A 26,936-nucleotide genomic window follows, 5' to 3' on the forward strand; every position below is an offset into this window, starting at 1 on the left:
CAGTATTGTATCAGCATATTTGAACACAAAACCTCAGAAATTAGGACTGAGTCCTGTTTGCTCTCTTAAATTCTTCCTTAGACTTTCACTAGCAGTGTTGGAACCAGGAAGAAAGGCCTTTGAGAAGCCCCAGCACATCCTTCTTTTTCACGTTGTAGTTTCATAAACATGAAGAGGACTTACACATCCTTAGAAAGCAGACAGGTTGTTATTAACTTCACCAAATCACCTGGCCCAACAAAGGCATCTGCAGTATGAGCTAGTAATGTCCTTTCCCTTTGGGAACAGCAGCAATAAAAATGGTGTTTCAAAGCTGCAGTGTAGGAAAATGCATACGCAGGAAATGTCCTCCCTCTTTCTCTCTCTCTTCCTGTCCTTGGGAGCTGGTTTTGTTTGGGATAGAGTTAATTTTCTTCAGAATACCTAGTACAGGATTATGTTTTGGATTTGTGCTGGAAGCAGCATTGATAACGTAGAGATGTTGTCATTACTGATGAGCAGTGCTGACACAGGGTGAAGGTTTCTTCTGCCCCTCACATCACCCCACCAGTGAAAGGGCTGGGGGTGCACAAGGAGTTGGGAGGGGACACAGCTGGGACAGTTGATCCCAATTGACCTCAGGGATAATTCAAACCATAGGATGTCATGTTCTGAATATAGAGCTGTGTTGGGGGGGAATAAAGGAAGGGTGGGATGATGTTCAGAGTGGTGGCATTGCTCTTCCCAAGTAACTATTAGGTGTGCTGGAGCCCTGCTGTCCTAGAGCTGCCTGTGTACCTGTCTGCCCCTGGGAAGTGGGGAATTAATTCCTTGTTTTGCTTTGCTTGCATGTGTGCATTTGCTTTATTTATTATAGTGTTTTCATCTCAGCCCACGAGTTTTCTCATTTACCCTTCCAATTCTCTCAGCCCACTGTGGGGAGTGAGTGAGTGGCTGTGTGAGGCTGAGCTACCAGCTGGGTTAAACCACGATACCTAGTGACAACAGACCAGAGCACAACTCTAATCCAGATGTCTGCATTATCAGTGGCTAAAGTAAGGAAAGATGAGCCTCACACACTGAAAAACACCAAGATGATGGTGAACAACCTATGAACAATGCACAGAACATGAATGGATTTTTGGCCATGGAAATAACACTGGCTTACTACTCAAGAGCTAGGACAAAAGTTAGGGAGAGAGGGCTGCTACTTACTAATTAAAAGAGGCCTAATTCACATTGCCAGAAATCATGAAGTGGCTCATGGGCAAAAACTTGCAATTCTACTGCTTTATTGTAGACTGAGACCTAAGAATTTGATGGTGCTGGTAAGGACAGTATACTACATCTTCAAAAAAGCAGAGCTCTTTGGGTCCTTCGCTGTAAGGGTTGTCCTGATCTATTTTCAAAGGAGTCATAAAAGACTGTCTCTGTGTTTGTACCTTCTTGAGGGTCTTAAATATTTTCTTTTAACAAATACAAACTCTGTGAACCTGCCTTCTTACTGAATGCAAGTTAGATTTGTTTATCAATGTCTTTATTTTATGCACATATACAGTTTAAAATTGATCTTGTTGCTTCAGCTAAACATTCCATCTTAGTGCCCAAATCTCTGCTTTCTCACAGCATATAAGAAAGCAGCAGATGTGGTATGTCTCAGGCTGCTTGGCATTTCTGCCTGTTGTTGTCTTTACGGGTTATTAAATCTTTTGCAAATTTTATCCTGGAGCACACTTTCATTTTGATCAACCCTGTATTTACTTTTGAGACTCTACTGCTCTCCCTGCCACGCTTTTAATTGCAAGATATAAAATTAACTCATGAACCTCTATTAGCTTGTCCTATAGTCTAGTAGGTGCAAATACAAAGATACTGGTTTAGACATAGCTCAGTAATGAAATGTGGCAAAACTGCAATTCCTCAGACATGGGAAGTTTGATGTTGGCCTGTGTCTGTAGGCCATTAGGCAGAATCTTACAGCCAGGTACCCACCAAGCTGCTCTACCACACTCCTGCCCAGCAAGGACAGAGAGGGCAGAAAATAAGTTGAGAAAAACTCCACCTCATGGGTTGAGATAAAGGCAGTTTAATAAAGTAACAGCAAAGGTCTCTTTTCATAGAATGATAGGGGTTGGAAAGGACCTTTAGAGATCATCTAGTCCAACCCCCCTGCAGAGGCAGGGTCACCTAGATCAGGTCGCATAGGAACGTGTCCAGGCGGGTGTTGAAGACCTCCAAGGAAAGACATTCCACAACCCCTCTGGGCAGCCTGTGCCAGGGCTCCCTCACTGAAACAGTGAAATAGTTTTTTCCTATGTTTAAGTGGAACTTTTTGTGTTCCAGCTTCATCCCATCACCCCTTGTCCTGTTGCTAGCTACTATACAAAAAAGGGATGTCCCAACCTCCTGACACCCACCCTTTAGATATTTATAAATGTTAATAAGATCTCCCCTCAGTCTCCTCTTCTCCAGACTAAACAGCCCCAGTTCCCGCAGCCTTTCCTCATGAGGAAGATGCTCCAGTCCCCTGATCATCTTGGTGGCCCTGTGCTGGACTCTCTCCAGCACTTCCCTGTCCCTCTTGAGCTGAGGAGCCCAGAACTGGACACAGGACTCCAGATGAGGCCTCACCAGGGCAGAGTAGAGAGGAAGAAGAATCTCCCTTGACCTGCTGGCCACACTCTTCTTGATGCATCCCAGGATGCCCTTGGCCTTCTTGGCCACGAGGGCACATTGCTGGCTCATATTTAGCTTATTATCAATGAGGACTCCCAGGTCTCTCTCTGCAGAGCTGCTCTCCAGCAGTTTGACTCCCAGCCTGGGAGTAACACATTTTCCCGGGTAACAAATACTAAGACAAGAGGAAGTGGCCTCAATTTGCAACAGAGGAGGCTTACATTGGATATTAAGAAGAACTTTTTCCCTGAGAGGGTTGTTAGACACTGGCACAGGCTGCCCAGAGAGGTGGTGGACTCCTCATGCCTGGAGATATTGAAAAGACACAGAGATGAGGTGCTGAGGGACATGGGTTAGTGATGGGCTTGGCAATGTGAGGTGAGGGGTTGAACTTGATGATCTTAAAGGTTCTTTCCAATCAAAATGGTTCTATGACTCTGTGATTCTAAGGTCATGTATATGAAAACAGAAGGAAACAACGATGCTATTTGTTGGAGATGTCATGCAAGCAATGGCCTAAACATTGGTGTCTTATCAACACATTTCTAGCTACCAATAGAAAGCACAGCACTATGAGGGCTGCTGTGGAAAATTACCTCCACCTCAGTCAGATCCAACACAAGCTGAAACAAGGTATTCTTCCTATAGCATGTTTCAGAAAACATTCAGAGTCTTTGGATAAAAACACCATGGCAGATAGTAGAGCCCAGAAGCCCATTGCTTCACCGATCATTTAAAGTGATTCAAGCGTATAGGATTCAAACAGGAAAGGAACATGCAGGGTGTCTACTGCTGAGGCTTTAATTTCTCCCTCACCTGGTTTGGATTGACTTAATCTAAATCACTTATCTCTCAGGGAAACTGATGAAATTAAATTAAACTTCAAGAATCAAGCTTTTCATTTTGTGTGTGTGTGATGAAGGGGATGGCAGAAGGCTATACTGAAGTGAAACCGTGTTCACATGGGAAGCTCTGCAGTTCTGCATGCTTGTGGCACTCCAGTGAACTGCCAGCACAGGGCCCACCCAACAGGCAAATCCTACCCCTTTACACAGAGATGGATACCACCAAGATCCTGCTTCAGCCAGCGTACTAACTAGTCACAAGTAAATTTTCATTAGACAACTGAAGAAAAACAACCAACCTTTGGGCCATCCAGCCCAGGAGGGCCTGCAGGACCTCTGGGACCAGCATTCCCCTGCAATGCACAAGAGGTAAACATTAGTTTCTTGCAGATCAAAAAGGCAGTGTATTAGCAGTGATTCCTCATTGCTAGAACCCCAGAGTTGAGCAGGCTACCTTTACATTCAGTACACACTGTGGTGGTGGATATAATCCTGCTGACAGATGTCATCAGACAGGCTCAACATTATGTATCCCTAACGCTGTAGTTGGCACTTTCCCAAATAAGGTAACCCACAGAAAAACTTTGTGGTTGTGTTTTATCTGTTCAGTGGTATTGGCCCTAATCACTGCTGGAAAGACAAGACCTGGGACCATAACCAGAATGCCACACAAGGATTTAAATCAGGGGAAGCTCTCTCCCGAATGAGTCTTGAACCCATCTTGCTGAGACCCACCTTGGTACAGTATGAGCAACACCTTAGTTAATTAGAATAATATCATCTTGTATGTGGCTTTTTACAGGGGTGACTGGTTTCCTGGAACAACAGTAAGGGACTGTATTTCTCTCTCCCTTATTCCTCCTTGCAGCTCAAGTGTGATGCATCATAATATACCAAGGACAGAAGGGTCAAATTCTCAGCTACACCACAGACTTTTCCACTCACTTATATCCCCTTAACAGAGCTGGAGAGAAACTCATGAGGGCAATAGTGGAGGAAATCTCAACCTAAGGATATTAGATGATTAGAATTATGAATAATATAGGCTCTTTGAATATTATAAAGTTATCATTTTTGCTCTCATTCGGTTCTTACAGGCTACTAAAAACATTAAGGGATTCATTTCAGTAGGTGTTACTTATTAATACCGTGTAACCCTCCTTCCTTATTTCAAGTCCTCTTCAAAATTTGTCTCTGAAGCAGCAGTTACTCCTAGCTCTACCCTTCAAGCATCCTTGTAGCCAATAGGAAATCCATATAGTGATCACTGACCTACCAGCAACATACTCCACTCACTCTTCAGTCACTGCTCTCTTCCTTCTCACATACTACTGTCATTTCTCCTCCTGAACAATGAGTATGACTGAAAATATCCTCCTGGTTTCTTTAGTATCTCCCAGAGAGGAGTAGGTGAGAAAATAAATATTTTGCAGCTGATAGCTTCCATACTGTTTGGGGACCAGTAGTTCCAGTATGCTGAGCTTTGAAATACAAAAGCATGGAGCACTTCAACCACTTCTTTTGTGCCTTCTGAGAGGTTCAAAATATACCAAGGGGGAAGTATAAGTGTCCGTAATTAGGTACTTCTGGTACAGAAATGTCCTTCAAGGATACTTATGTCACCCAAAGCAAAGCAGTGATGACTACTCTGCACTTGTGAGAGAGCATCTGGAATCTTGTGTCCAGTTCTGGGCCCCTCAGTTCTAGAAGGACATGGAGCTGCTGGAGAGAGTGGGCCACAAAGATGGAGTGAAGCATCTCCCCTTTGATGAAAGGCTGAGGGAGGTGGGGCTTTTCAGCTTGGTGAAGAGGAGACTGAGGGGTGATCTCATTAATGTTTACAAATACATAAAGGGTGGGTGTCAGGAGGATGGAGCCAGGCTGTTCTCAGTGATGGCCAATGACAGGACAAGGGGCAATCAAAACATAAGTTGGAACATAAGAGGTTCCAAAGAAACATAAGGAAGAATTTCTTCCCTGTTGAGGTGAGGGAGCACTGGAAGGGGCTGCCCAGATGGGTTGTGGAGTCTCCTTCTCTGGAGACATTCCAAACCCAGCTGGAGGAGTTCCTATGTGACCTGCTCTAGGTGGTCCTGCTCTGGCAGGGGGGTTGCACTGGATGAGCTTTTGAGGTCCTTTCCAGCCCTTAAGATTCTGTGATTCTGTGACTCTCACCTATCTACAGTCATAGCAGCAGCTGAAATTCAGCCCATTGCCTCCACAGATATCTATAACAGATTGAGGACATTGTTGAAAAAAAACCCTCAACCAATCTAAAAATATTATAAGAAAAACAAAGTTGTACCACATCCAAGGCATGGTCAGTTCCACAGCTCTCTTACCATTTTCCCATCCTGGCCATCAATACCTGGTGGTCCTCGAAGACCTTTATCACCTTTGAAACCTGGGATGCCTGGTAGTCCTGGTGGGCCAGGAGGGCAGTCACTGCACACATCCTAGGAAAGAATGTGGAGAAATAGAATCATAGAATCGTTTCAGCTGGAAGAGACTTTTAAGATCACTGAGTCCAGCAACAATAAATAATAACAATAAATTAGCAATAGACTAAATGTCTGCAGACACTCACTACAAATGCAGTAACATGTAGGCTTCTGCATATTGACCATGCTGGGGAGGAGCTGGTTCTGTCTTACAGAACTGAAATGAGGGTGGCATGGAGCAGAGTGAGGGTTAGCAGTTGAGCTTACCCAGGGTCCCATGGGGATTTTCCTACTGTTTCTGGTTGGACAAATCCCAACTAACCATCTAGGATCAAGAAACTAAGGAAAATCTCTTCCTAATGGGGAGATCAGATAGTTGCACAGCAAGACTACCAACAACTTTGTTTTAAAGCTACTAGAAAATCTGTGTCTACATCAGTCTGAAAGAACTGGGTTATTGTTCAGAGGGCAGACTGATAGGGAAAACCCAGATGCAATACAATGTCAGACAGGGTGCTCTGCAAGGGCAATTATATTCAGTATGGCCAAGGATAACTCATCAAATGAATGTCACAGGGTCTGGTAAAAACTCTGTCATGGGGATTTACCACTTTCCTCCTTCAAAACCTCTCTGAAACATCATCTCAGTAGTCTTTACATTTCTGCTATCCTCAGGAAGCAAAATACCATGGATACGACATTTCTATTTCAAAGGCAGACTCCCTTCAGCAAAAGGGGAGTGAATACTGCCTATGAGAGACAGCATAGCCCAACAGGCAGAGAGGAAGGAGATCTTGCTCAACACCCAACTCTGCCAATGATCCATTGCAAAACTGTGATATAAACTATTTTTCTAAGCCTCAGTTCCTTCATGCATATTTATCTACTTACAGTAAAGTGCTTGAGAGACACCCAGAAGAACAGGGCTCTAAATTTCAACTGGGATCTCAATGTGCTGTTTTATGTAGAGCTGTGCCAAGTATGAAGTGAAAAAGTACCAAAGAGAAAAACATTCAAAGTGCATGAGTGTGTTTAACCACAACATAATCAAAGAAAGAAAACAAAGGAACATCAAGATGATATACTGTACCCAAGAACCTGTCCCTGATCAAAGATCTCAAACAATACCATACAGTGAGCTCTCTAGAATACTTGGCTCCTTAAGAAAGACAGCTCTTCAACAAAAGCATTCCACAGTAGCAATCTTAAAAGGGTTCTTTTGTTAATGGGGTTGGTATAAAAAAGTAATTTTTGGTTTCTTTTAATCAATACAAAAAGATTTCTTGCCTTGTCTCAAGGCTGCTTAAAAGTCTCCCAACTCAGCCCTCGTAAATTGGTAAAGATTTTGCAGTCAAGTCTCGTAACTGACTCATTTCTCAGACAACTCTCTACACGGAGAGCAAAAGCAGGCAGATAAATCACCACTTTTGAAACACGGGTGCATCTGGGGTTCACTACCTGCATTCTGTTAGATGCACCATGCAAATGGACTTGGCAGCCACAGTTCAAACCCTCTCCAGTCACTGCTGAAGGTATCCATGAAAAACTGACATTTTATTACAGTGGTTTCCATTTGTTGTTTTAGACAATGCAACTTGACAATGTTTATTTCTCCTCGGGAATGCAGGCCTCAGGAAGAGCTGAAACAGTCTCAGAGCTTTTGTAACATACACCATGTTATAAAGAACTTTATAGGTCATTTCACTGCTGGGGAAGATCAAAAGGCATTACATTTTGATCCCCAGCATGTGCTCCAGTGTCCCAAAACCAATGCAAGCAGGAGATGTGCACGTTTTAAGCTTTGACAGACTGTTTAAAGGCACCTTTTGCACTTGCAGCTCAGTTTCCCATCAGAGTGTTAGTCAAGTCTGAATCAAACACACAGATAAACTCCCACAGTCATCAAAGGCTGGTTACCTTTACTAAGAGATTTATGTCCTCTGGAGAGAGCAGAGGTGTGGAACCCTGTGGAACGAGAAATTCATTATCTCAGGTGATTTTAAAAGGCAGCATCACGTAAGAGATTTTCCTGAACATACTTATGGACTATCACTGGTTTCCCTTGTCCTGCCTAAGACTGACTAGGCCAAACAAATACTTCCTGCCCTTGCATTAGCAACACACTTCAGCACACCTGAGATGGGTGAGCTCCTGCTGAGGGTACTGCACACTGAAGCTAAGAAAGTACCCTTAAACTTTTGGCTTTTATTTAGATGCAGGATATCCAGTTATTTTCATATTTCCAAAGCCATCACAGATCTTTTTATCACAACCCCTCAGTGGCTCTGTTTTTTTTCCAGTTGCTCTGCTGGGAAAAGCAGCAGTGAAAATACACTGAAGTGCAATTCTCAGGTGAGGTGTACAGGTGGAAAATGAGTTAAAAGGATGATGCAATATTGAGATGGAATTACATACTGGTTTTCCAGGAGGTCCTCTTTCCCCTGGGTTTCCAGGTAGACCCTATGGATTGAAAGAAAGAAAAAACAGGTGATGTTATCATACAATAACCCCCTGGTTGCTCACACACTCTGCTGACTGCACTGGAATAGCATTCATTTTACTTTCTGCCACTAAACACTCAACAGTAATGTGGTTACATTTATTGGAGTCACGCAAAGACTGAAATTGCTTTAGCTTGTCTTCTGGCCACAGGAAAATCTATGAACTGCAATAATGTAAAAGATGAAGACTTCAAACTCTGAAGACACCTATAACATACAAAATCAAACTCTTGCTTTGCATAAGCATTGCATACAGGTCCCTTGCATCTGAAATAGCAATGAGCCTTCTTTTTTTGTATGTTTGTGGGAGTATATTAGTATCAGTTTCCAAGAGATGAAGGCATAGAAATGAGCAACATCCTTAGAATTCAAGGCCCAGGCAGTGATGGTTTGGAAAAAGGACCCCTATACACACACAAGGGGCATCTCTTGTCTGTCATTAAGAAGTGATTAATTTGTTATAACACAAAACAAACTACAAACAACAACAAATAAAACAAAAGGTTCTTTTTAAATCTTTGTATGAAGTAATGCTCACATGGGAAACAATCTTCTGAACAAGGCAGGGCGTCACTGTCCAGATGGTGACAGAAATCTTCATTGCAAGGATCTCTGCAGTGGTGTTTTAAGCTAGAGTGTGTGAGATTTCCCCAAACCATTCTCTGCCAAATTCCTGTACCCAGCTGGCCTGTCACCCCGTGTCATCACTCAAGTGTATGCGTATTCTGTCCATGTTCAATATCTTCAAGAACACAGTAAATATAACCTGTCTACTTTAACCACATATAGAAGGCTGTCCTAAGTGACCATTTTTGCCCCTGCAGGAACAGTTTCTACTGGCAACTTAAAAGCATCTTATGTTCAATTTTGCTGATTCTGCAGCAGGACCCACCTGGAGAGGGCTCTGGGATGGTGCCAGATTCCTGCCCCAGGATGTAAAACCACACACTGAAGATACAAGTAGAAGCTTTCAATTGCTCTTGGCTCAGCAACAGCTACTTAGGGGACTCTCTGAGACTATCTGTACTTCCCTCCTGGAAAGCTCCTTTAAAACTTGGTCAAATGCTTTGTCAGGAAGGGGACTAACCTCTAAGTCCCAGGTTGGTCTGTTGTCTACAGTCATTTTGCTGGTTTTTTTTAGGAAGACAACCAGATAAGGAGATAGTTGGCTACCTGGGGATTAACGACTTCAGTGCACCGTGTGCAAAGCTGTGATACTCTGCTACACCATAATTATAGAATCATAGAATCATTTTAGACCTTTAAGATCATCAGGTCCAACCTCTAACTTAACACTGGGAAGCCCATCACTAAACCATGTCCCTCAGCACCTCTGCTATGTGGCTTTTAAATATCTCCAGGGCAGGGGAACTTTTTCGTATCTCCAATCTAAACATCCTCTGGCACAATGTGAACCCGTTTTCTCTCTTTCTATCACTTGTTTCTCAAGAGAAGAGACTTGATCCCCATCTCACCACAACTCCCTTTCAGGCAGTTGCAGAGAACAAGACCTTCTTGGGGACACAAGAACTTGTTACTCAAGAGAAGAGACTTGATCCCCTCAACAAGGTCTGAGTCTCCTTTTCAGGAGCCTAAACAACTCGAGTTCCCTCAGCCACTCCTCACACTACTTGTGTTTCAGACCCTTCACCAGCTCTGTTGTCTGTCTCTGGACACACCTCAGTCTTTCTTGTAGTGAGGGGCCCAACACTGAACACTGCACTCGAGGTGCAGCCTCACCAGGGACAAGTACAGTGGGATAATCACTGCCCTGGGCCTGCTGGTCTTCAAAGGGGTTTTTTTTTCAGTATCATGCTTGTATTTCACTTATAAACAAAATCCTGTACCTCTTTCTAGAGGAGAGAGAAAAATGATTGTTCTTTTTCTATGTCCACATTAAACACTTCTGTGTGAACAACAATCCTTCAGTTACCTTGACTTTCTAAGAGAGGAATATCAAATATTAACTGAAGAGTCTTCAAGACCCGCCTGGACATGTTCCTATGTGACCTGATCTGGGTGAACCTGCTTCTGCAGGGGGGTTGGACTAGAGGATCTCTAAAGGTCCCTTCCAACCCCTACCATTCTATGATTCTAAAGTGGAAAAGAAGTAGCCCAAAAGTCAGTGGATGAAAGCTTCGGTCACAAGAAACTAAACCATCTGCAGGGAAGAATCAAAAAAAGATAAGATGTGAAGGAGATTCTTAGCTCACAATTCTCCACAAATGTCCTTCTGGGGAATTGAGTAAATCTAAGGAAACATTACAACTATTTATAGTTTTGCCTCTTCCACAGAGCAGCGACTGTGGGATGTTCCCAAAGTCCCTTCTCTTTCACAGGTGCCAATAGTCAGGTCATGCTTTGGGTGTTCTTCCCACTGTGGATCTCAACCACTTCTGTGAGTAGAAAGAGGGTTGTCTAAATAGTAGTTACACATATCTTCTATTCCCAGACCTACTTTGTTCAGGAAGATTCACATAGCACTTACTTTAAGAATTGCAATGCAATACAAAGACTTGAGCCATGAGAATCACCCTGGATCAGAAAGCGACACAGAAAAGACAATTTAGAAACGTCTGACTATTAACATGGCTATAAATAAACTATTTCAACCATGGGGCTCACTGACAGACTTTTGCTTAGGCATCTGAAACATGACATGGTGCTATCAGTGGAATTCAAGCATATAAGTAGTTTTATTTAATGAATATAGGAAAAGACTTCTTAGTTATGAGAAAAAGACACACAAGAAGGGTGTGACTACAACTGAAACCCCAGGAAAGGCTTAAGCACGCCTGTGATATCCACATGGTATCAGGTTGTCTTGAGACAAGAAGGGATGGACCTGTTTTCTTGAACACTGCATGATGTGGAGTTGGTAATGCTTTTGAGAGGGAGTAAATAAGCCAGGATACAAAATTAAGCTATGTGTCATGGCTGACATATCCAAACCCCACTGCATCACCAGGAAAGTCAAACAGCTGAAAGGTACAAGACTACAAAAAAACCAGGGTGTCCTTTGAAGAATGCTTGTCTGAGCTGAAATGATCAAAGCAGATGTAGAAGGGTGGCACTTCAGCATGTTGATTTGTCAGCAAACAAGCAACTGGAAGGGAAGTTCAAACTAGAGGAAAGATTGCTGGACTACAGAGGTCTGGAGTTAGAAAAGGCTGACAACAAGGGCCAAGCTGCAAACATTGCTTAGAGCAGAATGCAAATGGTAGGTGGGACACGGGGAGTACAAATGCTCCTGACAAGCTGACTAACAGAGGAGGAAACTGCAGAAATGAAAGCCAGAAAATAATACAAAAAGAACTTGTCTGCTCAAAAAAACCTGCATAGCACTGAAAAGAAAGGTTGCAAACGTGATGTGAGAACGTGTACAGACCCAAATAACAACCAGTGTTGGAAAGCTCATAAAGTTTGAACACATTCAGGGGTTTGCAGCCAACAGTGGTTGGCACAAAGCAGAATAATGTGATGAGTGGTACAGCATACCAGTGCAGGAAACAGATGTCATCAGTGCAGAGGTATGAAGCACAGGCTCCAGAGTACTGTATCAGCCTGCAAACTCTGCCACACAGGAGTGGTTTCTAACTGGGAAATGATGGAATCAGTGCAGATGACAAGCTGAAAAATGATGCTCAGGTAGGTGATGTATGTGAAAATAAGGAAAGTGTATAATGAAATTAGTCACTCATGCTTATGTGTAGGCAGTTCTATTACAAGTCTGAAAATCAAACTTGAAATGCAACAATTTGAGTAAGTCTCAGTAATAAAAAGCCAATAGAAGGTTTAATAAGTCTGGTTTGGGGTGTATGTAGCCTAAAATAAACACAAAAGCTCCTCAGAATACAAAGAGTTCCACTTAAATGTAAGAAAAAACTATTTCACTGTGAGGTGAGGGAGCCCTGGCACAGGCTGACCAGAGGGGTTGTGGAGGCTCCTTCCTTGGAGGTCTTCAAGACCTGCCTGGACATGTTCCTGTGTGACCTGATCTGGGTCAATCTTCTTCTGCAGCGGGGTTGGACTAGATGATCTCTAAAGGTCCAACCCTACCATTTTATGATTCTACGACAACTCTAAGGAAAAATCAACTCTAGAACAGAAAGCTCTGCTTTTCAGATCCAATGGCAGTAATGTATGCATCCACAAAGTTTTTGTAGTTAGGAAGATAAGTGCAGGGGCAGATTAATTTCCTGGTAACACTGGAACTTACTTGTCATAGCTAATTAGCATAATTACAAAGTTATTAATTCAACATTGATCTTAATTAAAATTATCATAATCAAAATAAAGAAAGACAAATAAATGGGTGTCTTCACTGCTGATAGTTGGGAAAGAGAATATCTCATTCAATTTGGTTTATAATCTAAGGGAAATAAATGTGTTGAACAGAAATATTTTGCTGAATCTCTTTCTCAGGGGACATTCCAAACCCACCTGGATGAGTTCCTGTGTGACCTACTCTAGATGGTCCTGCTTTGGCAGGGGGGTTGGACTGGATGAGCTTTTGAGGTCCCTTCCAACCCTTCAGATTCTGCGATTTTCTCTGCCAGCAGACAGAGAGTAGATGTTTCCCAAAAATGAGTAGTTTAAGGGTACACATCCAGAGAGCATCTGCTCCTTTAGGGGTATTTGATCAAGGACCTTTTTCAATACAACAAGGGAAATTAAGGAGCAAATCATAAATAAGGATATGCAGTAGAATGTAGTCACATAATAAACCCAATCTGTTCACCTATGGCTGATAATTCTCGTCAAAGCTATTGCAAATGAAGTACTGATTCTTCTGCCTCCCCAAATACAACTGTAAATATGCAGTGTCAGGGAATACAAGTTAGAGCAGACACTTCCAAGAGCATCTGATGAGTCTACAACTGGAAAAAAATATTGTAGAGAATAATCTAATATATGTAGATGTGATATGATAGAATTATTCAGTCTCAGAAAAAAAAAAACACTGCAAAATACATTTGCAAAGGCCACAGCAAACAAAATGAAGACATTGAGGCAAGTCATTAAGGCTACTGCCACTGGATGGCTTGGAAGTGCATGGCAAATTCACATTAGCTTTCCTAACTGACAACATACTGGTCAAACACAACAGAGTACAAAAATGGACATGCTCCATTATACTGATATACAAGCCTGAAAAAGCAGAACAAAAAATCCTTTGCACTAGTCATAAATCAAAGTGGAGATCAAGAAACTGCAAACATCTTGTCAAAACAGCTACGCCTGCTGTTATGCCAAGAAATGCTGGCGTGTGCCCTGCAGTTGCATTTACACTTCCTGAGGCACAGGTACAACTGTTTAACAGGTGATCAACAGATACAGAAAGCTCCTAAAAGACACACTGAGTGCAAGTAAAACAGTGTAATAGAGGATGTGTTTTACAAGTGTCATAACGAATGGTCATCCATACAATTATCTGCAGGAAAGATGTAAAGACTGTAGTACTGCCTCTCCAAGGGCTGACCAGTCAATGCTGATGGGAGCACAGCTAGAAAGAGACTCTGCTGGCTTTGGCATTCCCTTCACACTATGCTGTTGGAATAAACCCATCTATTATATCACCTGTTTAAAACCACTTGATTAAACATCTCGTACATTTCAGAGAAGGTGAGGAGATCTAGAGGCAGTCAGAAGGATACAATCAGACTCTGCCTCAGGGGCACAAGGTGATGGAGGCAAAGGACTTTTTGCACTGTCACAGACTGTGGAGGAATACCCTGATGATAATTATTTCTCTTGTGATAAAATAGGTGGGAAGAAAACTAGACCTTTTTCTCCAGTCACTGCAGGAGAAAAGGAGATGCATCCCATAGGAAAGTACACTCTTAGGCCAGCTGATGTACCTCAAAAAAACCACACTAGCACTGAAGATCACTTGCCATAGACTTTGTGAAAACTGATACCCATTTCAGACACAGCATCATGAAGCAGTGCTAAGGAGAGTTAAAGGCCATTGCTCCCACTCCACTGCATTTCCTCAATTGGCACAAACCCAAATATATGAAGCCTTTCAAAAATCTTCAGAGCTTCCTTGTTGGTTTTCCTCCAGGACTGGTTTCCACATGACAGAGCTGGCTGACCAGTAAACCGAAAAAAAACACCTCTTCTTTCTGATTAAACATTGAGACAAAGCCAGGCAGTGAGAGGGGTCAGCTTTCCAGCTGGGAGTCTGCCAGGTTTCTCTCTAACTATCAGCTCCATGACTCACTCACTGAGATGGCAGGATCGAGGACAACGTGCCAAGAGGTTAAAGTGTCATCTCTCATGCACAGTAGCAGCAGTACAAGGAACTCTAGAGAGAGCTTCTTAACAGCTGTGTCCCTCTTTTCATAGAAGTATTGCAGGCCACTTATCTCAGTGGCTTTTAAGAAGTTCCTGGACAGCTTAACAATCATTCCTTTTCTAACGTGGGATTGCTCTCCAGTGTATGCTGCCAAGTCCCTCTTCAGTGTCATTTTAAAATGGCTCAGTGATAAAGTCTACCACTTTCCTTGAGATGGTCCTCTTCAGTCTAATTCTTTTCCCCTCAACATCCTAACTTGTAAGAGCTCCACTTCTGCAAATCATCTCCCTTGGACCATCCTAGTAACACTCAATGACTGCAGTGGAGCATGAGCACCATTTTTAGAGAAATTACACTCAAGCATTGGCAAATTTCTTAAGCATTTACACTTTTCTTTTACTTACATCATGGCCAGGAGGTCCCTGTGGTCCAGGGATACCAGGTACACCGCGGGGACCCTGGCAGGGAGAGAACAGACAAACCCAGTAACCCAAACAGTACTTATGAGCAGCTTCTTAGCTGAAGAAAGCCTAAACCCAATAGTTACTGGGGAAAAAACCAACACTAAGAGAGTAGCAGTTAGACAACTGTGAGAGAATTTAACTAAGGAAATCAACCTACATTGCACTATCACAGTATTCAGTCATTTCTGTGCCTCAAGGGACTTTATGGGCATCACTACAGTCAAGCCTCACATACTCTGATTGCAAAGGTAATAATGATTCTTTATGGGAGGCAATTTTATGAACAGGGAGAAAGTAAGACTGAAAACAGGACTGTAGAGGAGAAAAGAAGGTCTAGGTCCTCCAACCTAGTACATTAGCTAGGACTAGTTGTTGTGCTGGAAATTCATGCCAGCATTTACTGAGACCATGGCACACAGTTATTTGTACCACAACAATAAACTGCATGCTCTGAACTAAGTGTGTTTGGGGAATATTGAAAGGCAAGGTTTTCTGCAAGATTTAAGTAAGAAAAAGGCTTAAAAATGGTTTAAACAAAACCTTTGAAGCCTTGACTATTAGATATAGCAGCGTACCTTGAATTACATGCCTTGAAATACTCTTTTTGAATGAAAGGTTAGACAAGTGGCTCATTCTTTCTTGTGTAGGACTACTGACAGGTAAGGAAAAGTTGTCACTATGCCAAAAGCCTCCATCAACTCTTTCTCACAACTCAATATAGCACACAAGTAGCTGGTAATGCACAAGAGAAATTTGCTTTGGAGGGTCAGCCACTCTGAGGTCCTTGGGCAAAAATAAAGTATTTAAACATGCCTTCATGAACCCACTGGTAGAAACACAATTAATGCAGTTGTCTCCTCCCCATAAAATCTGGGTGTAGTTAGAAAGACATACTGTACCAATGACCCTTTGTCTCCTGGGGGTCCTGCAGGGCCCTGCAAAGGAAAAAAAACACAGCAATAAAACCACTTACAATTAACACACATCCCACCCTTGGCTGATCAAAGTGGGTCCTGTAGCATAACGGTAGCAAAAACCCAGGAGAAGGAAAGCTGAAGAAAAGAAGGAAATCTGACAGGCTGCTCACCCAAGCATTGTTGGAGTGTACAATACTTACAGTAGGATGCTGGATGAAGGATGAGAGGCAGAGTAAGGAATAAAATGAAGTTGATCATGGAGGAAAAAGTGTGAGAAAAAGAGAGCAAAGGGACCAGAGAGGTGAGCTGTATGCTAACATGATGTTTGTCTGACTGAGCCCTGCACTTCATCACCATAGTATCATAGAATATCTCAGGTTGGAAAGGAGTCCAACTCCCTGCTCCCTACAAGACTATCTAAAGCTAAACTAAGAAGCTTCTTGAACTCTGGCAAGCTGGTGCTGTGATCACTTCCCCAGGGCACCTGCTCCATTGACTGACCATCCTTCCAGTGAAGAACCTTTTCCTAATATCCAATCTGAACTTCCCCTGACACAGCTTCAGCCCATTTCCTCATGTCTTATCACTGGTCACTAGAGAGATGATTAGCACTGTCAGCAATTTCTTCTCTGCTGCCCTCCATGAGGAAGTTGTAGACTGTGATGGGGTCCCTTCTCAGCCTTCTCTTCTCCAAGTTGAATAAACCAAATGACTTCAGCTGCTCCTCCTAAGTCTTGTTCTTGAGACCTTTCACCATCTTAGTCACCTTCTTCTTGGACACACTCTGATAGTTTGATGTTTCTCTTACATTGAGGCACCCAGAACTGCACACAGCACTTGATCTGAGGCTGCACCAGTGCAGTGTGGAGTGGACTGACTAAGTAGGATGTGCTTGATGCACCCCAGGACATGTTTGGCCCTTTTGTCTGCCAGGACACACTGTTGACTCATAGTCAACTTGCCTTCAATCCAAACCCCCCAATCTCTTCCCTCAGGGCTGCTCTCCAGCCTCTCATTTTCCAACAGAACCAGGATTACCCCATCCCAGTTGAAGAATGTAGCACTTACTGAATTTCATACAGCTGGTGATTGTCCAGCTCTCTAGTCTCTCCAGACAGCTCTGTAAGTCTTCTCTACCCCATTAAGGGAGTCCACATCTTCTCCTAAGTACAGTATCATTTAAAATTGAGGCCTGGGGAACCCCACTGGTGCCTGGCTGCGAGTCTGATCTAACTCCATCGACTATATTCCCATTAAATCCTCTTTATAATATTCATCAGCATGGGTGAGCTCATGAATCTGAGCTCATGTGGTTGAAATTTAGTGAGCTTTAAGCCAGATGAGCTGGTGAGTAGGAGAGGTCTGAGTGCCAGCAACTGTCAATCACTACGTGTCAGGTTGGTCCACTGTCTCCATTTTGTTGTATTATTTATGCAGACAACCTTATGAAGAGTTACTTGGCTACCTGGGCATTAACTACTTAGGTGCACTGTGTGTGCACACAGGCACAGATATGATACTCTGCTACATCATCATTAAAGAATCAGAATTGTTTTGGTTGGAAAAGACCTTTAAGATCACCAAATCCAACCCCTCACCTCACATTGACAAGCCCATCACTAACCCATGGCCCTGAGCACCTCAGCTACACGTCTTTTCAATATCTCCAGGGATGGGGACCCTACCCCCTCCCTGGGCAGCCTGGGACAGTGTCTAACAACCCTCTCAGGGAAAAAATTCTTCCTAATCTCTAACCTAAACTTCCCCTGGGGCAACTTGAGACCATTTCCTCTTGTCCTATCCCTTGTTACCTAGGAGAAGAGACCTTCCATCACCTCAGCACAACTTCTGTCAGGGAGTTGTAGAGATTGAACACATCTCCCCTCAGCCTCTTCTTCTCCAGACTAAACACCTCCAGCTGCTTCAGCTGCTTCTCACAGCACTTGTGCTCCAGACCCTTCCTCAGATCTTTGCCCATCTCTGTACATGTTCCAGCACCTCAATGTCCCTCTTGGAGTGAGGGGCCCAAAACTGAACACAGTACTCAAAGTGCAGCCTCAGTGCAGAGTAGAGGGGCATAATCACTTCCCTGGCAAAGTGGCATAGTCATATCCTTTGGGACTTACAAGGTCTTTAAATGAGGCCAAAGCAGGCAGTCCAGTGGGCTTACACATGCTGCTCTTTTGGGGATGTAACTTAAAAAGGTGCAACTGAGTCACTAGTAGACATCCACTTCTATGGGAACACCACAAAAGGCACACAGTACCTGTATTCAGCATGGATAAGTCAATCTGGCATTCCAAACACATCCAAAAAATTACTTGACCTCACATATCTGGGGCTGTGTTTGAATAAATTGGCTAACACTATGACTCCTCTCCTTTTGGTTTCTATTTCAGGCACATTAATTCACTAATCCTCACACAGTAGTCCATGCAAGATGTCTTAATGCTCTGCTAAAGCAAAGGCTAAATACATAATTCTGAACCCATAGGAATATAAACAGGGCAAGGCAGAGAAAGAGCAAAACTCTTCTATTTAAGCAGCACACACATCCATTAGGCAACTTCAGCATAAGCATGTGAATTCAGCCCATTTCTCCAAGCACTCTCCTCTCCTGTTTATGGTTCACTTGGGAAGAGCACACTCTGCTAACATTCAGTTTATGGTTCAGTTTTATGTAAATACTAACTCTACTTTAGCAGACAAAGTGAAAAACTCCTCAGTTATATATACCTCTTATGCAGGGAGCAAAGTCTGAGAGATGTTAAGGGCACAGGAGGAAAGAGGGTGAGGGCTCCCATTAAAAAGAGCTGCTGCCTCTCAGCTCTGAAGCTGAAAGCATTATACACACAACTGTGTCACATTTCTAAAAAGAGTATAGGCTGGCACCTTTAATTCAGTGTGTAATATGCACTGAAGCAGCTCCACTGCTTCTATTCTGGTCTGTGGGACTCATTCTTTGTGAAAGCTTGATGTATATACAGTGTTTTATCAAGTTTCACAGTCTGCACTGAAGCTGAGGTTATGATGAACCTACAGTGGAGAAAACCATCACAATAGTTGTTTTAAAAAGTATTTAGTGAAGCAGGTTAAATAAATGAAAACAAACCAATGAGGAACAGTGTGGTATGTAGGTGGCTAATCATCCTGAGAGTGGTCACACAATCATGACAGACAAAAAGTAATCTTCTGTTGTGAGACATGTCTACATTTGGTGTCAAGAGCTTAGTCATTTGTGTCAATGCATATGCAGATGCTGAAGCCCCTGTAAAGAATAACTTTGTCAAATGATGTACTTCAGGATGCAGAAGTGAATCCAAAAAATCAGACATTGAAAACTAGCCATAGACCTTCCAACAAGCCAGATACTCCCTTGCTAACTTCATTTTTCATGACTGAACACTAAGAAGAGCAAAACCATCACTGTCTCTTAGATGAATCATAACAAATAGCACTCTTGAAGGTAAATCTTGAAGGCAACCATGAAGGCCATGACACAGTCATGGTGGAAAACATGACTGACCCAATCTGCTGTAACATATTCAGCATGGTAAAAGTATATATTAAGTGGAAATACACCTCAGAAAGCTAGATTGGGCACCCACTATTACACAGTAACATGAGTTATTATTTTAAGTTAATTTCCTGTGCTAATTAGGAAACATAACTAGATTATCAGTGCATGAAAACATTGTCTGTGATTGATAGAGTACCAGGGGATGCACAAGGGGCTGGTCTCAGATGTCTTACAGCTTGGAATAAAGTTTGTTTCTTCCTTAAAATCAGTTCATTTCTGGAGAACTCTGAGCAGGGCTGCAGTCAGAGAAATCCCAAATTCCCCTGCACAAGAGGAATTATACCTGACAAATACTAGAGTGATTGAATCCCAGTGACACAGAAATACAGACTTTACAGAGCAGGCTCTCAGGCTTGGATGAGGTCCAACTAAATAGTTGTGTGAAATTATGGGGATGATGGCCTTCTTGGAATGCAACAATTTAAACAATCTGATTTTGCATTTCCCTATCAGAGTGCTGACTATGTCACTGATGTGGGCATCTGTGCCACAGTCATCCCTTCTAATAGGGTGACAGCGAGGTCATGTCTGCCCAGTTGATCAGAGCTGCTGGCTCAGCATCCACTCACATCCACAGCCAACATGTCAAGATGATGCAGAAAAGTCAGGGGTAATAGCCAGTAATAATCACTCCTATAGTCCTTTTCTGCCTTTCTCTTCCAACTAAAACCAAACGTACCAAGAGCTCTCACAAGAGACATGTAGACATCTGAGCCACAAAAGGCAGCCTCAGGGCTAGTTTGTGGTTTCCATCCCCAGAGGGTACAATGTCCCACAGTCTCTTGGCACAGGTGAGCATGGGTAACACATTCCTCAGATGGCAATGGTAAGTTTTCACCTTGTTACAGGTTGCAGCAGGACCTGCTACTTACGGGGGGTCCAGGCAGCCCGATTCCTGGCACACCTCTGTCTCCTGGCAGTCCAGGAAGGCCAGGAGCTCCCCTCTCACCCTGAAACAAAGGAAGAACTTAAAAGCTTTGTGCACTATTGAGAACATGTGCTGAAATGCAATCAGGTTTTACAACAGAACGTAACACTGATTCATCCTGACCTGATCCTGCCCACAGAGGAACGGTACCTGCTTCACCTCAGCCCACCTCTGTGAGCACATACACAACGTCAATGTGTGCCACATCACACCACAGACAGGGAACACAACCTTTACAAGCATTTTCATGTATTTTAGTGAACAGCATCCAGCACTTGTAATTGCCTGCAGGGTATTAGGCATTCTCCTTGGCTCAGGGAAACACTAAGGACCACAGTGCTCTTTTCTTTCTGTGACAGTAAACCTGCAAACATTGCTGAGTACAGGTTATTTGTTTGGAGAAGACAGAATTAGGGATGTTCTATCACACCTTAATAGTCTCCCTTTGGTAAAAAAACATATAATTAAACAGTTCTACCACTTTCCCTAGAGAACTATACTGCAAAAGGACAGACCTCCCTTCTAGAAAACAAGGTTTTCCATAGTAAAACCTGCAGAGCACAGACAGCTACTTGACACTGTTTAAAGGGCACTGTAGACAGAAAGCTAAGGAATAATTCAACTGCAACCCTTAAATTTGTCTGTTCTCTTGTTATAGGGAGAAACCAAATGAGATTTTTATGGATTGTATTGCAGTTGTGAGAATCAGTCTCATGTTGGCAGTAGACTTAAAGCAATGAATCTTATTTATGTTATTTATTATGACACTACTTCCAACTGTATAGAAGCACAATAGAGAAATTGTTACACATGGATTCTGTGCACACAGAATTTAGTCTGCAAAATCACCTGGTTTTTTTTTTCCCTTTCTTCTTAAACTAATCTTATATTACAAAGAAACAATACTGAAAGGACAGAGGGAGAAAATATATTTTGTTTAGTTCAAACACTCCCAACAGATCCTTTATCTGTTATTTTATTCAAGAACATAATTTCAATACACAAAGTTCAACAGTATTTTCCTATGCACAATTAAGATTCTTACCATTTGTGTTGGTATTGAATAGAATATTTCATGAGATTTTTTTGGGTGGGTTTTTTTCCCTGTTTTTTAAATTAATTCTCAGTTTATTAATTGTCTGTGTGTTCTGAACTGTCCAACAAATGTAACAGACTGCAATGAATTAGAGTCACAGGAGAATAGAATCACAGAATTCATACAAAATGCTGCAAAACAAATTAAAATGTTCTATAGAAGTTTTATTATGTCATAGAATCCCAGAATTGTTTCAGCTGGAAGAGACCTTTAAGTTCATCCAGCCCAGCCTTTGCCCCAGCCCTATCACCCACCAGCCCATTTCCCTCTGGGTAACATCCACTCATCTCTGAAACCCCTCCAGGGACAGTGACTCCAGCATCTCCCTGGGCAGCTGTTCCAATGCCTGACAACCCTGTCAGCAAAGAAATTCATCCTCATATCTAACCAGCCTGAATCTCCCCTGGTGCAACTTGAGGCTGTTTCTGCTTGTTCTATTGCTTGTTACTAGGGAGAACAGATCAGCCCCTGTCTCAGCACAGCTTCCTTTCAGGTACTTGTAGAGAGCAAGAAGGTCTCCCCTGAGCCTTCTCTTCTCCAGACTAAACAGTCCCAGATCTCTCAGCTGTTCCTCATCTAAGATGTGCTCCAAATCCTCTCCTAGCTTGGTAGCCCAGCCTCTGGATCCTCTCCAACACCTCAATGTCCTTCTTGTAGAGAGTGGCCCAAAACTGGACACAGCATTCGAGGTGTGGCCTCACCAAAGCTGAGCACAGGGGAATGATCACCTCCTTGCTCCTGCTGACAACACTGTTCCTGATCCAGGCCAGGATGCCCTTGGCCTTCTTACCCAGCCAGGTACACTGCTGGCTCATGTTCAGCCGCTGTCAACCAACACTCCCAGGTCCCTCTGTGCCTGGCAGCTTTCCAGACACTCCTCCCCAAGCCTGTAGCATTGCTACTTATATAATATACAGATTCTGTTTTAACATCCTCTTCTTCCAATCCAGATATGGGCACATTCACATTTCAAAGAGGAGAATTTCTAACGTATCTGATAGCAGATTAAGTGACAATCCAGATGTTCCCAGAAACAAGGGTTTCTGTTGTCTTACCCTTTGCTCTTTTTGCTGTGTATTTATAAGGGAATAAATGTTGCTTTCACCTGAATAAATTCATAGAATCATAGAATGGTAGGGGTTGGAAGGGACCTTTAGAGATCATCTAGTCCAACCCACCTGCAGAAGCAGGGTCACCTAGATCAGGTTGCATAGGATCTGCATTAGTGTAATTAAGCTCATCGACTAGCTAGTCTTTGCCTGAACTATAATGTAGGAAGGAAAACAAGGACTCAGTGGGAAAATGAACTGAGTAGGGAATAATTTGTATCCTTCTTGGAGAGAAGTGAGGGAAATGAGTGTTCCAGAGGAGGGCTGTCTGAGTGACTGACAGGCAGTCTCAAGAGTAGATCATCCTTTAGCTACACATTGTCTCTCTAGCTGTATGGAATAACAGGTCTCCAGTCACAGTTTCCCTAAAAAAGTGTGCATTTAACCCTTGGTCTGTGTTGAATTCACATAAAGCTGGAATCATTTTTAATATGGAAAGCTAACACAGATAACTTGAACTTTAATATTTAGATCTACAGGCATATTGAAATAATAAAGGAATCCCCTAAAAGGCTAGAAAGAACAGCTTTACAGACACTACTCTTCAGTGAAAAAATCACAATGCTTTCACCATAACGTTTTCTCCATTTGCAGCAACTGAGAGAAGCAGCCCACAATACAGTCCATGCTCACCTTATGTCCAAAGGGTCCTGGCAAGCCTGGAGGGCCTCTTTGCCCCTAAAGGACAGAGTCGAAACCAGAAAATAGTCATCATGCAGCCAAAAAAGAGTCTGGACTTCGAGATAGCAGCAAGCACCCCTCCGACCACCATCCTTGCCTCATTCTATCTTGGCAATATTTAACTGAAAACATGTAAGCAAATTCAATAACCTGCTGATTTGGCTAGAATTAAACATTTTTAGAGAACTCCCATCAAGCTAATCTTTTTTGAACTGGTCACAAGGACAACAGTTCCTCCTCCCAGAGGTCTCCATTTTCAATAGTCACCATGACACATGAAAGGGGTTTAATGTTAAGATGCACAGTTTCAGTTCTCTCTGTCTTTCTAGATGCAGCACTTTGCACAGACAAGTCTTTTGTGGCTTCAGGCAGACAGCCTGTGAGCACTTGTGATAATGTAGCTTAACTCTAACAAAAATCCACTGTTCTCCTGCACAGTCACACAGAACAGTACGGGTTGGACGGGAGCTTTAGAGATCATCTACTCCAATTCCCCTGCAGAAACAGGTCCACCTAGATCAGGTCACACAGGAACGTATCCAGGTAGGTCTCGAAGATCTCCAAGGCAGGAGACTCCACATCCTCTCTGGGCAGCCTGTGCCAGGGCTCCCTCACTGAAACGGTTTGTCCTTATGTTTAAATTGAACTGTCTGTGTTCCAGCTTCATCCCATTACCCCTTGTCCTGTTGCTAGCTACTATAGAAAAGAGGGCTGTCCCAACCTCCTGACACTCACCCTTTAGATATTTATAAATGTTAACAAGATCCCCCCTCAGTCTCCTCTTCTCCAGACTAAACAGCCCCAGGTCCTGCAGCCTTTCCTCATATGAAAGATGTTCCATGCCCTGATCATCTTGGTGGCCCTGTGCTGGACTCTCTCCAGCACTTCCCTGTCCCTCTTGAGCTCAGGAGCCCAGAATTGGACACAGGACTCCAGATGAGGCCTCACCAGGGCATAGGAGAGGGGCAGGAGAATCTCCCTTAACCTGCTATCTCACATTCAACTACTGAGCACAAAGACTGCCATCACCACTTACCTGTTCTCCATCTTTACCCTTACCAGGCAAACCTGGCTCTCCAGCACGCCCTGGCTCTCCAGCTGGCCCAGGTAAACCTGCTTTTCCTTCTATTCCAGGATCACCCTGCAGAAGACAATGCAGCAAAACCTCAGTAGCAGATTAAAAACCATTCCTGTTTTAGGTCCTTCACTGGGGCTAAAAATTATGTGGTTTTTTCTAGCCTTCTTATCTGAATTTCTCTTGGTATCACAGGAAACCCTCTTTCACAGGAAGCCTTTTCCTTCACTAATCTCAAGGCATTTGTAATTTTCCTTAAGGAAAGCAAAAGATTATAAAACGTTTTGGGAACCAGCTATATGAAAGAGCTCTTGGCCCACACATGACCCTCAGGTACATCTCAGTAATCTGGAAGATGATTTAACTGAAAGGGCTGGGATTGATCCCCTTTTAAACCCTGTATCTGCAAGTATCTGGCCATGTTTCTGAAAATCATTTCTACTCCAGTAAACAAAGATCAGGACTCCAGCATGCTGGTGTATGAGCACATTACAAACCCCTGACCTCAGAAAGCTCACTGCCAGGCTCTGAGATGGGACACAGCAGCTAGGCAAAGGAGAAGTAATGATGCACTGGGAAGCTGAACTAATGGAGCAGTTAAAACAGCTTAAAGGAAAGCAGAAATCTGTGCTTTGCAACCATGAAAGCCAGTTTTCAATCAGAATTACAGTGATGAATAGAAGGCACCTAAAAGACAAAACCCCTGCTTTTGTGAGGCAATGGGGACAGCAGATCATAGCAAAATGTGTAGCAGTGACTTCACTGTGTCCAGTTGTATTTCAGTGCTTTTATTAGGTAAATTATAAAGCTGCAATAGTGTGAAAACCTTATAGTAGGTGTAATAGAGGAGGGTAGATAAGGTGATCTAGTGAGCCCATGTGTCTCAAACATCCCCAAACCCATTAAATAATTTCCCAGCTCAGACTGCTTCTGTCCCAGGTTGTTTAAAATGGCCAAGAACCAAATTCATGAAAGAACAAGCTCACCTTTTCGCCCTTTTCTCCCTGCTTTCCTGGTAGTCCAGGCTCTCCAGGCACACCCTGGAAAGAAAAGAACCTTAGAGCTTAAAACTTTCTTTTTAAGCAGCATTTGATACAAGAACAAATGGATAGACCTATGGGTTTGGTACCATATATCTAAAGGATTAGTATCACTTTTACATTTCCCAGTACAGACAACTTGTAATCCAGAGAACATCACAGAAGATCTGTGTACTAAGTGCTTAAAGGAGTTCTTTTTCCCAATGTAAAAAAAAAAGGCTGAACAGCAAAAGCAGAAATTGAGCTAATCCCAGATTTGTGCATTTCTACCAATAACTACCTTTTTTTCATTCTGTGAAATCCTGAGCAGCTCTTAATCCTTCCCCAACAAGCCCCTAACCATCACCTCTGTATCAGAGAAGCCAAAAGTCTCACAATATCATTTTTTTTTAAATGGCTACTGCTCTCTAAATCTCTACTTTGGAAAATATTCCCATGTTCCTTTTCCTTTCCATTTCAGTTTTCGATCCTTTTCGTGTCTTGGCATATCTCAAAGGATTTCTTGATGAAATAGAGATGATTTAGAGCTCCAAATTAAATAATTTCCTAACTCACCAAAACACATTGTACTCCATTTTAAGATGTGAAGTGATGTCATGGCACCAGTAAGATGGATGTGATAATTATTTTCCTTCCTTCACCAGTAAAAATTATTTCCAACTGTAATATCTTTCACAGGCAATATATTGGTATTACTGGTGTAGAAGTTTGCTTAAAGGAATATAAAACTGGGAAAGGTCTTCATTTTCAATATCACCTTAGAGTTGGAAATTAAAACATTACATGAGTATCATTAAATCAAATGTAACTTAGCAATTAGCAGGAAGGCAATTGAAGATTTCTTGGACTGCCAAGGTGGTAAATTCTGCCTTAAAGAGCCCCTCTGTGCTAAACCACTGTGCCTGAATGATTGAACAATCTATTACAAACATGGGGTGAAACTGCTGTTTCTCACTCACTCTGGTGTAAACACAGACAAACCTCAGGCACTAGAAAGAAAATGCCAAGTGGAGCAAGAAGCAGAGTTAGTCCAAAAATGTTTTTACAAACATGAAAGCTCACAATTTAATAATGGTGATGAACATCTACCAAGGTGAGGAGGTCAGCATTTTGATTTCAAAGCTCTGATTGTAGGGTGAAATAGTTACATGGTTTCATAACAAAAATGGGAGTTTACCATAAAACTTCTCTATGAAGAGGCTCACGTCTTCAAAAGCAAAAGACAGATGAAAATAAGGCAAAGGAAACAAAACCAGAGAGACAACAAACATCATGATTTTTCTATTGAAGAGCTGGCAGCAAA

At 42.6% G+C, this 26,936-nt stretch overlaps 1 protein-coding gene across 1 annotated transcript in view; it reads right to left on the reverse strand.

The window, feature by feature from the left end:
- Positions 1-26,936, reverse strand: part of COL22A1 (collagen type XXII alpha 1 chain) — a 208,731-nt gene that overhangs the window by 23,031 nt on the left and 158,764 nt on the right. Inside the window, exons 36-45 of the mRNA XM_061996052.1 lie at positions 25,580-25,633; positions 24,555-24,659; positions 23,471-23,515; positions 20,577-20,654; positions 16,107-16,142; positions 15,148-15,201; positions 8,357-8,401; positions 7,859-7,906; positions 5,843-5,956; positions 3,800-3,853 (exon numbers count right to left, since the gene is read on the reverse strand). Of these exons, the coding sequence (XP_061852036.1) occupies positions 3,800-3,853; positions 5,843-5,956; positions 7,859-7,906; positions 8,357-8,401; positions 15,148-15,201; positions 16,107-16,142; positions 20,577-20,654; positions 23,471-23,515; positions 24,555-24,659; positions 25,580-25,633 (633 nt within the window). The remainder of the gene's footprint in view (positions 1-3,799; positions 3,854-5,842; positions 5,957-7,858; positions 7,907-8,356; positions 8,402-15,147; positions 15,202-16,106; positions 16,143-20,576; positions 20,655-23,470; positions 23,516-24,554; positions 24,660-25,579; positions 25,634-26,936) is intronic.

The sequence above is a fragment of the Colius striatus genome, chromosome 4 (assembly GCF_028858725.1).
Source record: "Colius striatus isolate bColStr4 chromosome 4, bColStr4.1.hap1, whole genome shotgun sequence".
Lineage (NCBI taxonomy): Eukaryota > Metazoa > Chordata > Aves > Coliiformes > Coliidae > Colius > Colius striatus.